General features: G+C 42.3%; 1 protein-coding gene across 5 annotated transcripts in view; it reads left to right on the forward strand.

The window, feature by feature from the left end:
* Positions 1-17737, forward strand: part of LOC143984010 (uncharacterized) — a 179881-nt gene that overhangs the window by 130082 nt on the left and 32062 nt on the right. For all 5 annotated transcript variants that reach the window (XM_077484264.1, XM_077484263.1, XM_077484265.1 and 2 more), the window contains 2 exons: positions 4574-4630; positions 6786-6835. In XM_077484264.1, the coding sequence (XP_077340390.1) occupies positions 4574-4630; positions 6786-6835 (107 nt within the window). The remainder of the gene's footprint in view (positions 1-4573; positions 4631-6785; positions 6836-17737) is intronic.

Genomic DNA, 17737 nt, shown 5'->3' on the forward strand with positions numbered 1-17737 from the left:
AGCCTCCTCTATACTATACTGCAGGCCTAAATTGAATATATCTAATCCCACCTCTGATAAGTGCACTCCATCAGGTCTATACAGTCCCTGATAGCCACGTTCTAAGTCCACATGGCGATAAGATAATCCACCAAGCTGCGGCATGAATTTCTCCAGCGTCCTATTAACTCTTTTCCTCATCTTTTCCATAACCCTCCTCTGATCAGAGGAGAGCCAGGAAAGACGAGGGTCTATCTCTGAGAAAACTAAAATTGTGCCCGGGAAAATAGTACTAAAACGAAGGAGGTCCCGCTTGATCATAAAAAGCAAGTCTAAATTTCTAAGGTTCCCCAAATCATTCCCGCCTAAATGAATTACCAATATAGAGGGCGAGGGCCATATTTCACATAACCTATTTAACTGAAAATAGAGTTGATACCACTGAAGTCCTCTAATGCCCTTCCAAAGTAACTGAAAAGATTCTGGTTGTAGCGACAGATTTGTTGAATAACTGCGTTGAGCCGCTTTTTTTGCACCCAGTATATAAACAAATGTCCCAGTATCCACACCGTGTGTTGTGTACCTAGAAATTAAACAATGAGATTAGGTCGCACATATAACTGTAAACATTGGGACTTCAACCTCCCCATTTCCTTAATGTCAGCATCCGGAAACCCTAACCGAACCGCTTCAGAGGCTGCACCTATCCTAAATGAGTGTGATGAGAACTTGAAGCCACTCAAACCCAGACGTTCTAGACATCTTTTGAGTACTGCATCAAATTGATATTTTGTCAGAGGCCTCAAATTTGCATGAATCAGGAAATGCCTGTCAGGTCACCTTGAGGCCAGGTGACAGATTCACACCGTAGGGATCAGGAGTGCACCGCAAGGTTGTGGACCCTACGGCTGACTGCTGCGGATGGGGGTCAAGGTGATAAGGAAGGCAGGGCCGCCAGAACACCAAGACAGATCCCACCGGGGATAGAGCGTAAGATTCCCTGGGGCGCAGAGTCTAAGAGCCAGCAGGTGTTCACCAGAGCCTCTAGTGGTAAGAATGGACTGGGCTGCAACTGGCTCCAGGTCGCGACCCCCAGGGTCCCCCAGCTCACACCCACAGTAGGCAACAGGAGGATAGGGATAGTGAGGGATAAAGCCAAGGTCGGAGCCACAAGCAGACAGGAATAGTCAGGGACACGCCAAAAGGTCAGGATCACAGGCAAGCAGGGATAGTCAAGGACACGCTAAAGTCGGTCACGGAACAACAGAAGCGCACACGGCAGGTAACAGGAAGCTAACACACAAAGATTGATCAGCAGGGTTGGCCTGCAGTGCACAGGTTAATATAGAGTTCTCTGATAGGAGCTAGGGTGGAGTCATGCCAGAGGATGGATTACAAAAGCAGTCAGGTGAGGGTCGGCTGGTCTCTAGAGATGAACACATGGAAACAGGTAAGCAGACAAACTCTATTGCAAAACCATGACAATGCCCCATTCCCAGTGGTCTAATAGCCAAGAATTGTTTAACGGCTGCTACTGGGCACACAAATATATCCCCGTATTACTGAAAGTGAACCCACCTGCCCTTGCCACATTGATCCGTCTTGGAATATTGCAACCAAATGTGTACCCCATAGCTGTCCACCACCCCCCGTTCGTTCCTAATACCTGAAACACCCAGCCTATTTTCAGGTACCAATTCGGAAATGCGGAACGCTCTGAAAAAAGCAAGTGTAAATGCTGTCTTGAACAGTAAAACCTCATAGGCCGAGAAACATATGACCTCAGTCATCCTACAAAGGCCACCAAGGATGTTGAGGGAGATCGGTCTCCTGGCATCCGCCACGAAGGTTGACCACCTGTATCCCTTTAGTACCTGTTTCAAAGAAAAATAGGAAGAACAAGGTTGCAGACCCCTCAACTTAAAGAAAAAGAAATACCAGCCAACACTTTCGTTAGATAACTATACAAGTAGCTTTGCTGCATTAAACAGGCCAAGAAGGCTAAAAGCCTGTCTTCGGATGGTTTGTTAAAATGAAAACCTTGCGCACTGGCAAAGGACAGCCAACTTCTCCAAGCTGCTGAGTATTCCGCCCAAGTCTTGGGCGCTAAATACCTTTGAATGGCTTCCGATACTTCCTTCATATCACTCCCCACAGATAGTCTGGGCATGGAATGCCATCTCTGTCCGCTTCTGGGAGCAACCCGAAAACGGTCCATCTGAAAGCGAGATAGAGAATCGGCTATGTTATTCAAAATCCCCGGGGTATACTTAGCCTTCAGCCAAATATTGAATTTAAGGCACCTAAAGACCACCTACCGCAATACTTAAATCACTAATTCAGAACTAGATGACAACAGTTCACTGCATACAGCACGCCTTTATTATCTGTCTCCACCAGTATACGCCTATTCGAAAAATTTGAACCCCACAATTCCAGAGCCACCAAGATTGGAAATAATTCGAACAGAACCACATTCTCAGTAGCGCCCCCCTGCACCCATGAATCAGGCCAGTTCGCACAGCAGCAATGATTCTGCCACATAGCACCGAATCCTTTAGAGCCAGCTGCATCTGTGAACAGTCGGAAATCTGAGGCAAAAATAAATTCAGACTGAAAGAAAGACTGGTCATTGTAACCATCTAAGAACCTAAACCACACCAATAATTCCTCCTTAATAGGGACAGTCATGCGAATGTGAGCCATAGGGGATTTCATACCTGAAATGGCCAGTTAAGGCGACGTGAAAAAATTCTGCCCACTGGCATAATTCTACAGGCAAAAGCTAATATACCAAGGAGCGATTGCATGTCCTTCAACCTAATTTTCTTCTTTTGCAGTACTTTTGCAATCAACCCTTTCAATTTGCTAAGTTTCGCCTCTGGCAAACGAAACTCCATCCTGCGTGTATCAATTTCAATGCCTAAAAATTCCAATACTGTACCAGGCAAGCATGTTTCTATAATCTATAATCTATAATAATCAAGCACTAATCTATAATAGCTGACGGGGGGGGGGGGGGGTTGGGGAGTCCACAATCTCAAGAAAGTGGACCCATAATGTGTCCCCTTTTTTCATTCTTGGGCAATTTAGGCTAGCATATTGAAAAGTTGACTGTTTAAAGTGTAACTCCACTTTTGTTGATAAAAAAACATTCCCCTCTGGGTGATCTATGTACATTGCAAGCATTATAACAACCTTTGTTGAAGATTCCTACCTTTTGTTATTCTGAACAAATCCATGTGTTTCTCTGTGCCTCTGTTCTGAGTGGGTCTAATGGGAGTGATTTCATAATTAACTGTCAGCTGTGGAGCTGCTGGGCACTAATGAGGAAATCTGCTTGGCCTGCATCCCTTTAGGCTGGATTCACACCAGTCCAGTGCGAATACCAGCTCTGTTCTCTGTGCGAAGAGAAAAAGCAGCTGTTTGGCTCTTCCTCTCCGTTTGTAGCTGTGGATCAGCTGAGGATGCCTGAAATCTGACTTGTATCTTAGGCAGAATTCTGGGAAAATTGGTGAGCCAATCACACAAGCAGGAAATTATGTTTCTAAGGAGTGGTCAGTACACATTCTGTGTACAGAACAACTCCAGGTAGCCATATTTCAATGCATTCTCAGAAAATTACATCGGCGGCAGATTGAAAAGGAAAGGTAGCTTTTAATAACATTCAATTACAATATGATTAGTGTCCCAATTATATGCACTATATTATTTTTTCTTTATTTTCTATTTTTTTTTTCACACAAAAGTGAAGTTACCCTTTAAACACTAAAAGCTGTTTCTGTAAAGCCTATAAAAAGTTTTGGAAAGCACATTCACCTGCACCTACGCTATATCACAGCAGACAGGTCCTGGAGTACTACAGTGAGCAATTTTATATAACATATCTACGCTCCACATTTATACATACATGTGCACTCTAGAAAGTTGTTTTATACATTTCATGCATTGTTGCTTGTGTCATTTGTGCATCTGTGGGGTTTTACATTGCATTTTTGGATAGACAAATCTTTTACTAAAACTATGCCCAATAAGTATATCTGTAGGTAGAGATAAAATAATGATGGGATGGGCAGAGAACAAGCTGGCAGACATAAACCTAAGTTGAAGAGTTGCGATTCTGTTTGGTGGAAAGCATCTTCTAAAACTAAGGGAAGCCAAGACTATTAATGGGGTATGTGTTCTGGGTACTTAAATCATAAGAATTACTGGGGCTGTACTAAAAGTAAAGCAGAATGTTTATAGAAATTACACTATTGATAAGAGCAATGTGCATGGATGGATAAAGAAGTGTTATCATTGTAAACATTCTGTAGCCTTCTGTGGATGTCAAACAACCTGCACTCCTCCTTTGTCTCAAGAACTCAATGACAGCACATTGCTTCTGCTTGGAATCCATTATGTACCTGCAATGAAAAAGAAGGGTAACCATAGAGGAAGAGAAACACTACCAACACATGAAACTTGAACAGCCTATGAAAGTTAATAAAAAAGCTATACCCACTTTTGCATTACCTTTTGTACAGCCCTCGTACGGTTTCAATGTTTTATGATGCATGTAACCCTACAATAAGGATTTTTTTTGTATCTTCAGATAAAACAAATGATGCTGTACTGACCACAAAGTCTTCACAAACAGAAATCAGCTCTGGTATGCATTTAAAATAAATTCCCTCCAGGTAAACCAGAAAATAGTGCCCATCTAGGTACAGAAAGGGCTATGAAGGTGGATGTTCAGGGTTTAGTGAGTTGAAGGGGGCACCAAACGGTGAGCACAGTTTACCAGGTGGAGCATTGTGGAGTACAGAAATGACAGCATATTATAGAGATAGAAATAGCAGTTTTGAAGATACTTTGGTATACGCAGTAAAGGTTTCCACAAACATGACATGATTATCAACACCCTTAATTTCATGTCTGTAAACAGCTTTAGCCCTTGTACACACAGTCGGAGATTCCGACGGAATGTGTCTGATCGGACCGTTTTGTTGGATATTCCGACTGTGTGTGGTCTCCATCGGACTGTTTCCGTCAGAGTATCCGACGGACCAAGTTTTCCAACTTGTTGGTAAAATTTTCCCACAAAATGCTCCGATTGGACATACTCCGATCATGTGTAGAGAATTCCGATCGAACAAAGTGCCACACGTGCTCAGATCAAATTCCTACATCAAAGCTATTGGCTACTAGCCTGAACGTAGTCCCATCGTAATGAAATAACGTCATCACGTTCTGAACGATTGGATTTCCCAACAACTTTGTCCGACCGTGTGTATGCAACAGTTTCGGACAAAATCCGACGGATTTGGTTGTCGGAATGTCCGACCGTGTGTACAAGGGCTAAGAGGTATATCCTGGTCAGTGTGGTGTGTTTCCTATGGTTGCATCAATGTTGTAACATCACGTGATCCCATGCATGCTCTGTTCTGTTGGGATAGCCGGCTGAGACTGGGAGATAGGAGTGGACCAGATGTACGGAATATCCGCACCACATACCGGTAGTGGCGGCTTGGCTCTGCTCTGCTCGGCTCTGTTCTACTTCCAGCAGATACAAGGAGGTACATAAGGAAGGCAATCTAACTGGATTTGTCAGGATCGGTCACCGATGGCTTCTTTTCCCTCATGAACTTCAGCATGGGAATGGTAATGTACCCTTTACAGGCACGGTACATTGATGCAACCAAAGGAAACATGCCACACTGACTGGGCTATACCTACTATGTATCTTCATGTACCTTTGCAGTAGCAAGTATGAACAATTGTCCTACATCACTTTGCTGACCCATTGCAGTTTCAGCTATAGTATTTATTTATGTAGATTGTCTCCCAAGAGAAACTTTATTTGACTGTTTACCAATACAGTCAAAGAGTATACTATACTTGAATAACAGGATCTCAATCATTATAGTGAGCCATGGATAGAGTATAGAGACTTCTTCATGCATCATTGCCTAGGACTAGGACTGACTAGTTCACTTGCCATACTCAGAACTTGATCATCCTTGCTTTCAATCCATCTAATTTAGGCACACCAGTCCAAGTTCCATCTGGCTTCCCTCTCCTTCCCCCCCCCCCCTCCCCATCCCTGGGGCCACACACGAAAGGTATACCCTATATATATATATCTCTTTACTGAGGTTTAATTAATCTATAATGTTAATTACATGGCTTGATTACGCCGGGCTTACCTCCTGTGTGTTGTTACATGGTGTCCGGACGCATCTATATGTTTTATTTTATATGTCATGTTTATATCTAATGTTATTTGGTAATCAACACGCGTCACCATATGTTGCAGTGACAGCCTTTGCTTATGTAAAGTTGTCATTATTTTTTGGCCGATACTCTAATTTTAGCCAATTTTGTTACAATAAATTAATGTTTTAAGAAATACTCTATTATGATCCATCTGTTACCATAGTAACCCTTTCTGGTGTTCTATACCAGGTTTTGCAGTGTCAGTATGGTTTTGGTTTACGGCAAATACACCCTACACAGTGAGTGATCTACGCAAGACCATTTTTGAGTGAATTATTTCCAATACACTCGTCACCCCCCTCTTTGTTTAGTTGTCAAAGATACACACAAGTTTGGTTTCCCAGTCTACACCAAAACCTGGTGTCTCTGGGGAATGGTACACCAGCATTTAAGGTTTCTGAAAATTCTGCCAATAAATTTAACAATAATAAAAATAAGGTAAGATATGTTGGGAATGCAAGGCGCGGCTTTTGGTGTCTATATAACAGGATATGTGCAAATTAAAACCCGTTTAATCCCCTGATATGGTTTTATTGAATGATTTACAGGATATCCTGCAAATGTTGGCAAGCTGATGAATCTAGGCATAGACCAAAAAGTAAGAATTTCCTGAATGTAATTACCTTTTTATGCCCATTAAACATTGGTATTTGATTATATCAATGTATTCAACTAAATTCAACTATATATTTTTTTGTGTGTGTGTGTGTGTCAGTGTCCTGCAAGTGATATGCACTTGGTGTTTTACTCCAAAGAGTCCCTTGTTCTGCTATATTATGTATTATATATTATATTATGTTGTTGTACACAGATTTCTGATTAACTTTACCCTGTATGAGCAGAGCACAAGCTTGAATGTACTTAGGGGTTGAGTGCAATCTGTCCTGGACTGGGACAAAAAATAGGCCCGGGCATTTTAGACTGAGGAGCCCATGATGCTGTGTAGTGGGACAGAGAGCACTGGGGGGGCCAGAGAGCACGGGGGGAGCTGGAGCACACTGGGGGGAGTACAGGGGGTGGAGAGCATGGGGGTGCTGGAGAGTAATTGGGGGGCAGAGAGCACTGGGTGAAACTGGAGTACACTGTGGGGGGGCTGGTACTGGGGGGAGATGGAGAGCAGTGGGGGGAGCTGGAGAGCAGTGGGGATGGGCCTGGAGAGCAGTGGGGATGGGGCTGGAGAGCACGGAGGAGCAGGAGAGCAGTGGGTGGGGAGGTTGGAGAGCAGTGGGTGGGGTCTGGAGAGCACTGGGGAGAACTGGAGAGCTTTGGGGGGAGGAGCAGCAAAAGACGTTGGATAGGAGGAGCAGGCGGGGTTGGGGGGAGCTGCATATAGAGTATTTGATCTTTCCATATTCCTCCTGCAGCCACTAAATTCCTGCTTCTCCTCCTTTCCTTCCTGCAGGAGGAATATGGAAAGATCAATTTTTCTACAGTGCCTTGAAAAAGTATTCATAACCCTTGAAATTTTCCAAATTTTTTCATGTTACAACCAAAAACGTAAATGTATTTTATCTGATAGACCAACACATAGTTGCACATACTGTAATTTTGAAGTGGAAGAAAAATGATAAATGATAATTTTTTACAAATAAATATCTGAAAAGTGTGGCGTGCATTGGCATCTGATACCTTTAACTAAAATCTAGTGCAACCAATTGCCTTTGGAAGTACCTAATTAGTAAATAGAGTCCACCTGTGTGTAAGTTCATCTCCATATAACTACAGCTGTTCTGCAAAGCCTTCAGAGGTTTGTCAGAGAACCTTAGTAACCAAACAGCATGGTTAAAGCAGGGTTACATTATTAAAAAATATCCCAAGCTTTGAGCATCTCATGAAACACTGTTTAATCCATCATCCGAAAATCAAAAGAGTATGGCACAACTGCAAGCCTACCAAGACATGGCCGTCCACCTAAGCTAACAGGCCAGGCAAGGAGAACTTTAATCAGAGAAGTAGCCAAAAGGCCCATGGTAACTCTGGAGGAGCTGCAGGTCCACAGCTCAGGTGGGAGAATCTGTCCACAGGGCAACTATTAGTCGTGTACTCCACAAATCTGGCCTTTATGGAAGAGTGGCAAGAAGCAAACCATTGTTGAAAGAAAGCCATACAAAGTCCCATTTGCAGTTTGCGAGAAGCCATGTGGGGGACACAGCAAATGTGAAAGAAGGTGCCAGATGAGACCACAATTTAACTTTTTGGCCTAAAAGAATGCCATGTGTGGCAGAAAACTAACATTGCACATGACCCTGAATACACCATCCCCACTGTGAAACATGGTGGTGGCAGCATCATGTTGTGGGGATGCTTTTCTTCCAGAGATGGGGAAGCTAATCAGAGTTAATGGGAAGCTGGATGGAACAGGGCAATCTTATGCCCCATACACACAGTCGGAAATTTCCAACAGAAAAAGTCAGATGGGAGCTTTTCATCATATATTCCAACTGTGTGTATGCCACACACACAGGAAAAACACTCATCTGTATGCTGTTTCGACGTATCAAAAATGATGCATGCTCTGAAGCAAGTACGAGACGGAAATGTGGTAAAACACATCGTAATAGAGAGAGCACATTCCTCACGCTGCAAATTCTGTGATCTTTTAATGCAGTGCATTCTTTTCTTTTTTATAATGCTAGAATAATGAAGTTGTTTTGCTGTTGATATTCACACAGAGTTCTCACAAACTGATTTCTTTATTATTTCTCGAGATCTCCATAATAATGTTTAGAATTATTTTTCATAGTCATCTTTTTTTTTTTTTTTCATCAAGATCTCCTTTTTTTTGGATTATTGAAAAACATTTTTCTAGTGATCTCCATATATAATATGTCAAGTTACCACAATAACATTATTATCTTGTATTTTTTAACCTAAAGAAGGTTGGTCTCCCTTGCTAATTTGACATTGTCTTTTTGAAATGTACCCGCCTACTCACAAACAAACTGTCCTTTTTGTAGAAAAACACAAATATTTTCAGAAAATAAAATATCCATTTATTCTGGGTAACAAAATCGGTCATCTGGTCAGAACGAACTAACAGAACACACTGAAGAACAGCAAGGCTTGTGAGGAGCGAGCTGAAAATCAGAAAAATTAGCTGACAAGAACGCACTGAAAAACAGATACGAACTGACTGCACACACTGAAGAACAAATGCAAACCCACAAGCACAAACTGAACAGCAGTAAAAGAATCTGAAAAGCACACGAGTCTGAAAAGTGCGAATCGTCTCTCACCAAACTTCTACTAACACGAGATAAACACGAGGTTAGCAGAAGGAGCCCAAAGGGTGGCGCACTGGGTATTGAACTTCCGTTTTATAGTCCCGCCATACGTGTTGTACGTCACTGCGTTCTTGGCGGTCGGAATTTGGTGTGACCGTGTGTATGCAACACAGCTTCAGTGGAATTCCGTCAGAAAAACCTTCAGAGTTTATTCAGATGGTAAAATCAGTCGTGCGTACTGGGCATTGGAAGAAAACCTGTTAGCCCCCGTACACACAGTCGGACATTCCAGCAACCAATTCCGTCGGATAAATTCCGACGGATTTAGTCCGGAAGTGGTGTTGCATACACATGGTCGGACTCAGTTGTCGGAATTTCCGGTTGCCAAAAACGCGGTGATGTAAGCTGCGTACGACGGCACTAGAAAAGGGAAGTTCAGCATCACTTCCGGCACCCTTTGGGCTCCTTCTGCTGATCTCGTATTTATCGCGTGTTAGTAGAAGTTTGGTGAGAGACGATTCGCACTTTTCAGATTTGTGCTTCAGTTCGTTACTGCTCCTCAGTTTCTGCTTTTCGGTGCGTATCTGCTTATCAGTGTGTGTAGTCAGTAAGCATTTTTTGCCCATTGTGGACTATATCTTGGTATTGTACGCTTTGATTTTCATTGCTTATTGTCTGCTCGTTTCTGGTTTTCAGGTCGTTCTTTCAGGCATTGCTGTTTATCTGTGCTTTATGTTGTCCGTTCTGACCAGCCGACTGTTTTAAGCCATGTTTCGTGTACGTACTCGTCGTAGAGTTTGTGCTGTGCAGGGGCTTGGTGTTGGAATTTTAGCTTTGACACAAGCCCGGTCCATGAACAAGGCGAGGAGGAGTTTGTGGACCAAGAATTGATTGCGCCAGCGTGACCAGTTCTCGCACATGCCTTTGCTTGGTGAGATCCGGGAGAATAATCCTGATGATTTCAGGAAATATCTCTGGAAGACGGACCCCGTTTTTCACCGTCTGCTGGCTTTACTGTCCCCTTATATCAGCAGGCAGGATACCTGCATGCGGCAAGCCATCACTCCGGAGCAGAGGCTCATTGCCACGTTGCACTACTTGGCGACAGGGAGAAGCCTTCAGGACCTCAAGTTCTCTACAGGCATCTCCCCCCAGGCTCTGGGGATCATTATTCCAGAGACCTGTTCTGCCATCATTCAGGTCCTGCAGAAGGACTATATGAAGGTAAGTTTTCTCCTTTAACATCACATTCTATGTAATTAATGATTGCTAATGTATTGGATTTCTTTCCTCATTCCCTAATTACCATGATTGGAATAAGCTCTAATTGATATGCTGTGTCCCTTTGCCCTCATGCATGCTGGAAGCTTTTCAAGTTCCTTTTTTGTCCTTCATGCATATTTGCCTTCACTAACTTCCCTGGCATGCTCTTCTGGGCCCATAAACCTATAGTCTAGTCACTTAGCAATGTATTTTGTCAGCTCCATAGTATTGCTTTCCCCTAAACACCCCCTAAAATGTGAACAAATGTTATGTGTGTGCTTAAATTCATGCAGAGTGCCAGATTTTTTTTTGGGTTGGGTCAATCTCATTAGGAACCCCCCTTCCCCCAACTGCTAGGTCAGCTGATAGCAATCCTCTATCTGCTGACTTTGCCAAACCCAATACACACTATACCTACCTTTTTTCTGGTCAGATTTATGGACAAATTCACCAAAGCATGTAGTGCAAGGGCCTGCCTCAATACTTTCAAATGCTACAGTTTCAAGTATTTTTTTCTCCTATTATTATCTTGATGGGTAATAGCAGAATGTCCAAATGTGCTTCCATTTGTTCCTTTTTTTGGTATTATGACACTTCTTACCTGTCCGATGCGCTGCCAATAGTGTAAGTAAGGAGGGGCTGGCCAAAGTATCACACATTATTTCTGCATTCAGCTCTCAATGAAGTGGAGAGGTTTACCTGTCCAAAACATTCCCCCCTCATTTTTTGCTATGGCCCATCGGATTGGGGTGGGGGAGTGATGAATCTGATAAGGGGACCTTATACTTTAGGCTTTAAATACTCATTTCCCAAAATGTTATACTGATATTGTCCAAAAATGTTTGTGTCTAATCTGCTTGCAATGTTGATGTGCAAAATTACTATTTTTTTTTCTTGTTTCACACCACAGTCTCCTTCAACGCCACAGGAATGGCAGACTGTGGCCTCCCACTTTGCCAGCCATTGGGACTTTCCCAATTGTGGAGGTGCAATTGATAGGAAACACATCCGCATCGTCCCACCCCCCAACTCGGGGTCCTATTATTATAATTACAAGGGGTTTAATAGTATCGTGATGTTGGCGGTGGTGTCAGCGACCTATGACTTCCTTTATGTGGATGTGGGGCAAAATGGCCGGATGTCGGATGGTGGAGTGTTCGCACGAACGGAATTCTACTGGCGTCTCCAGAGTGGCAGTCTGGGCTTGCCACCTCCAGGAGGAGAATCTGGAAGGACTCCCGTTCATTTGGATGAGGCGTTTGCTCTGTCAAACCATCTGATGCGGCCTTTCCCAATGACGACCCTCACCCCGGATCAGAGGATCTTTAATTTCCGGCTGGCCAGAGCCAGAAGAGTCGTGGAGAACACTTTCGGAATACTGGCCAGCCGGTTCCGCCTATTTTTGACGCCAATACACATGGCGGAATATAAACTAAATCACATTGTGCTTGCCTGCTGTGTTCTGCACAATTTTTTAAAAAAACATTCAGCTAACTATGTGGAGTACTTTGTGGGTAGGGGGGGCATTGATATGCCAGACAATGTCTGAGAGGCATTATTTTAATAATTTTTTCTTTGAAACTCCAATAATCTTTGTTTTCATTTACTGCTTGGCTTTGTTTTAGGTGTCTCATGTATTTTTGCTGGGGTTTTTTTGGGCCTTTTTTAACAACAGTGCAAACCCAAGTTCTGAGCAAGATGAGGTGACAGTCTCTTCTTCAGATAATCTTATTATGTTGTGGATCTGCTACACACACACCTTGTTTTTGTTAATGTATGTAGTGCATTACTGACAAAAATATTGCTCATTTTTAGTACCATGGCAGAATTATGTGGGGTCATGAAAATGGCGTGATTGGTGAAATTTAAACATCACTGTGGGTGTTATTTACTAAAGACACATCCACTATGCACTACAAGTGCACTGCAAAAGTGCCCCTGAAACTGCACTTGGAGTGCAAAGTGGATTTGCCTTTAGTAAATAACACCTATTGCCACAGAAACCAACACCTTTACTACAAATACTGCTTTTGCGCATTGAAAAAGGAAGCCACACATTGTTGATAATTTCACTTTTTACTCAAAGCACATTCACATGTGCGTTTAGAAAAGGGTTTTACAACAAACCAACATATTTGGTGTATAGAAAACATTATTTTGGGTAACATTTTTATAACTTGACGTTTTTGTGTAAAAAGGCATGTATCAAAGCATAACATACAGTACACAGGAACTTACAAAATTCAACTTTGAAAAGTGAAGACAATATCAGACATGAGTATGTACAAACTGTGCTGATATTGCCTTCATCAGATGAGGTGTCACCCCTGGCAAAGCCAAACTTGGAATATGCACACACATTGAGAATACAAAAGTCGCCAGTTTCCTCCTGATCCCATGCCTAATGTCAACATGTGCTATCTCCCATCATGGGGTATCAATGTACATGTTTTGGGGGTGCAACCCCTTCATCTCAGCCACTTTAGTAGCAAGGAAGGGGTTGCACCCACAAAACACGTACATTGATCCCCCATGATGGGAGATAGTACATGTTGACACACTGTGTGCATCTTCCAAATTTGGCTTTTTGAAAAATATAAAAGTTTTTCGGAAAAATAAAAAACTATGCTAGCTAGTTTGGGGTGTTTCAGACTCTCCCCAAAACATCAATGAAGTTCTTCATTTTCTGTTTAACATCATTGATGTTTTTCTGTATATTCTCTAAATCACGATTGCACCCCATTATCTCCCCAATGAGGATCTGGGCACTTTCACTGGTAAAATGTGATTCTTCTTCCACATCACCTAAAAAAAAATAACACATCATGTATTATAAATATGCAGACATACATTGATTAGCTTACCAGAAGCTGTGGTCTCTGACAATCACCTGTTGTGGTGACAATTTGTCCAACTTCAACAATCTCTCCTTCCTCCTCCTCCTCTGCTTCTGGTGTTGGTATTTCCCCTTCTTTGGGAGGTGTGGGATCCCTGGTGTCTTCAGACGTCCCGATTCTTCTCTCCCCTATGAGAATGTAAAAAAGGAATACTATCATACAGAGGGCAGAAATAGGAATATGAAACATTGCTTGGAAGTGTCGTACAATTGTGTTTTTTGGCCGAGTTCAAAGGTGAGAACATTATTTTTGGCACTTTCTAAAGCTGGAATACTTACCTGTAGTGTGAACAAATGTAGTGAAGTGTAAGTTGTCAAAACCTTGTTTTGGGAGTGGGCTAACGAATGATGTTTATTACGAACGATTGAACCCATGAACTTGAAAGTGGCCATTTTAAACTGTACAACATTAAATCAAAGCACATGGAGCAGTATGCAAGCAATAATAATAATATGAACACACGACAACTACTTACTTTTTTGAAGAACTCGCTTGATCCTTCTGTACTGATCGTGCTCCCTCAGTTTCAGGTCTGACCAGCGTTTTCTCAGTTGATCCTTGGATCGTTGTACCCCAAAATTCTTCTGAAGACTCTTCACAACTTTAGTCATGATCTTGGCCTTTCTGATATTTGGGTTTGGGTAAGGTTCATACTTCCCATCATAGTCGTTCCTCTTCAATATGTCAACCATCTCCAACATCTCTCCAAAAGACATTTTTGAGGCCTTAAATCTTCTCCCCCAGGATCGGGACGTTTCAGGCTCCGGGCTTTCCTCGCCCTCCTCCTCGGTAGTGGAACTATTATTAGCGCACACATGCTGTGTCTCCGCCATGTGCTCTCCCCACTGCGCCGAAAGAGAAGGGGCGGGGAATAGTCTAGAAAGAACGTCAGGGGCGGGTGGAGTTTCACGCATGCGCACTGTAGATAAAACGCAACACGAGTGTGTCGTACGTACGATCTGTGAGCAGAGGAAGGAGTAATTGAAGCACCAATCGTTCAAACGAAGGTACAATTTTAACTTGGTACATCACTAGCCTATACTGCTTCTAGATGGAGGCCTATATTGGCACAAGATTAGAGAGAGTTTAGCCTGACATTATTAGGTTTTGGCTTGTGTTGTGTCTTGCAGAGAAGATGGATCCCTTCAAGAAACCACATTTTCTGGAGCTAATCATTGATATGCTCAGGGAGCTGCCCTGCCTGTGGCAGATGAACAACCCCCTTTCTAAGGACCTAAGAAAGAGGAAGGCAGCGCTGGAGAAAGTGCTTGGTTTGGTGAAGATCATGCTCCCCATGGCAGACATGACCTATGTGATGGCCAAAATTGGTGCCCTGAGGAGTACATATCTCAGGGAGCACAAGAAGTTCAAGGATTCCCTGAGATCAGGAGATCCAGATGCCATTTATGTCCCCAGGATGTTGTACTACGAGAGGCTGCATTTTCTGGCAGACCAGGGGGAACCCAGGCCACCACTCTCCAGTCTTCCTTCAAGGCTTCCTTCACCCCCAGCTGAGGCTTCCGATGTTCAACCTGGGCCTTCCAGGCAGCAACATGTGGAGGGGCCCAGCTTGAGACAGGTATAGCATTGTTCAACTTATTTCTTGTCGTACATTTAATGATGTTAACTAGATGTCATTATTGATCAGTAAGTTGTGATTTAACAAAGTAGTTTACATATCAATAGACAGTAGTGACCAAAAATGATTGGGACAAGAATGAAAAATGCTGGGCTCAGAATGATAGTCTGTTCTATTTGTTAACATTCAATTTGCAACAGTCTGGAGCACAAAATTGTGTGATTGATGACCAAAAAAAAACTAAAACTATGTCCCATTTTCATACACAGGAAGACCTCAGTCGGGGGGAGGCTGTGGCAAGTGGCAGCCAGGAGGTCGACCATCGCCCTCCTCCTCCTCCTGCCACAACTACAGGAGCCGAGCCACAGCCTGGAAGGAAGCCTGGAGGGAAGTGCCCAAGGAAGACCAGAGAGTGATGGCCTGGGTACAGTCTGGTCTGACAGAAGATGCAGCATCTTGTAGGACCACAGCCTGGGGACATAGATGGCATCTGCTCTTCCTGATCTCTTGGACTTCTGGACCAGCCTGCTCTCCCTGAGATATGTACTCCTCAGGCCACCAATTTTGCATTTTCAAATTAGTTCATGTCTGCCCTGGGGGCCAAAGGCTTCGCCAAATTGCCCAGTTTCTCCAGCGTTGCCTTCATGTTTATTTGTTACTGACACCTAAATAAAGGTTTTTTTTTTTTTTGGTTGAAGAAATACTTGCGTATGTGTTTTACTTCAAAAAGGACAGTTTATTTGTGAGTAGGCAGGTACATTTCAAAAATACAAAGTCAAATGAATAACAAGGGGCACCAACACCAAACAACCTCCTGTAGATTAAAAAAGAAAATAATAAATGAAAAAGATAATAATGGTGTTGTGGTAAGTTGACACACAAAAAACATACCAAAAAAAGGAGATGTTGATTAAAAAAATGAACCACAAAATTATTAAAAAAAAAAAAAGATTGGGGAGATGTGACGAATCAAAATATTGTATTGATGAAATGAGTAAAAAGAATAAAGAAATAAGTTTGGGAGAAGTGTGTGTGAATATGAGCAGCAAAACAACTTCATTCTTGTAGCATTGTAAAGAAAAAGAGAATGCGCTACATGAAAGAATTTTTAACATTGCAGCGTGACGAATGTGCTATATCGATTACGAGTGGTAGTTTTACCTGAGCGAGCGCTTATGTCTCAGAAATTTATTGTGAGCATGCGTGGCACCTTGTCCGTCGGACTAGGCTACACATGATCGGAACTGACGTGATCGGATCATGTTGTCAGAAAGTTTTATACCCCAGCTCTCAAACTTGGTCCGTCGGATATTCCGACGGAAACAGTCCGATGAAGCCCACACACTGTCGGATTATCCGACAACACGGTCCTATCGGACATTATCCATCGTATTATCCGACCGTGTGTACAAGGGCTTAGAGTCTGCAAAGGACTTTAGACTGGGACGGAGGTTCACCTTCCAGCAGGACAATGACCGTAAACTTTCAGCATGAGCTATAATGGAATGGTTTAGATAAAAGCAGATTCATGTGTTAGAATGGCCCAGTCAAAGTCCAGACCTAAATCCAATTGAGAATCTGTGGCAAGAATTGAAAATTGCTGTTCACAGATGCTTTCCATCCAATCTGACAGAACTTGAGCTATTTTGCAAAGAATGGGCAAAAATGTCACTCTCTAGATGTGCAAAGCTGGTAGAGTATATAAATTTTGAAGTACTAATGTGCCGATAAACGTGTAAACAATATATATAGTAAAGTGCAAAAGATAAATATAAAGCACCTGACTTCTGAAGTGTTATCAGCACCAAAAATATGAGTGATTTGTGATGAAGCAGCGCTAAATACCTCTTAATAAATACTAAATACTAAATACAAATGACTAATAATAAAGTGCTTAATACTATTCCCACCAGGTGTCTCTGCCTGCGCGTGGAAAGAGCTTACAATCTAAAAGTGATGAATAAGTGATATAAAAGACAATTTTTTAAAGGAGCTGGTCATTGAATTCAGTGTTTGTTGAGAAATAGCCTGGAGACTGCAGTGACCATTCGTTTAAGATATACCCAAGGAGGAGGAAAGGGATCTGTTGATACACGACTGTACCAATTTAGGGTTCTTCCCTTGAGGTGAGAGGCTATCACACACAGGATTGAAGAAGGATTCCCACAAGTCAATATATTATCTGCATTAGAACTTTTTCCGTTCTTTTACATACTTACCCTTATAAAGACTATTTTCATAACATGCAAAGCAATAGAGACTATTTGCTTAGCATTTGAAGTTACATCAGTCATCTCTGTGAATTATATATTTTTTGATGTCACTATTATTGCATTATTTTGCACATTGAGAATGTATATTATTACAAGCACTTGAGGCTATTCAGTTCGCATTGTGCACTATACAAGTATTTTCATTCATTTACAAGCACTTTATTATTAGCACTTTATACTGCAAGATTGGTTCAGAAACACCTGAGATTAGTATTAAGTACTTTATTATTAGTCATTTGTATTTGGTATTTTTTTTTTTTTTCA

This window comes from Lithobates pipiens, unplaced genomic scaffold (genome assembly GCF_037356315.1).
Source record: "Lithobates pipiens isolate NorthernLeopardFrog02 unplaced genomic scaffold, aLitPip1_a1.2 Scaffold_16, whole genome shotgun sequence".
Classification (NCBI taxonomy): domain Eukaryota; kingdom Metazoa; phylum Chordata; class Amphibia; order Anura; family Ranidae; genus Lithobates; species Lithobates pipiens.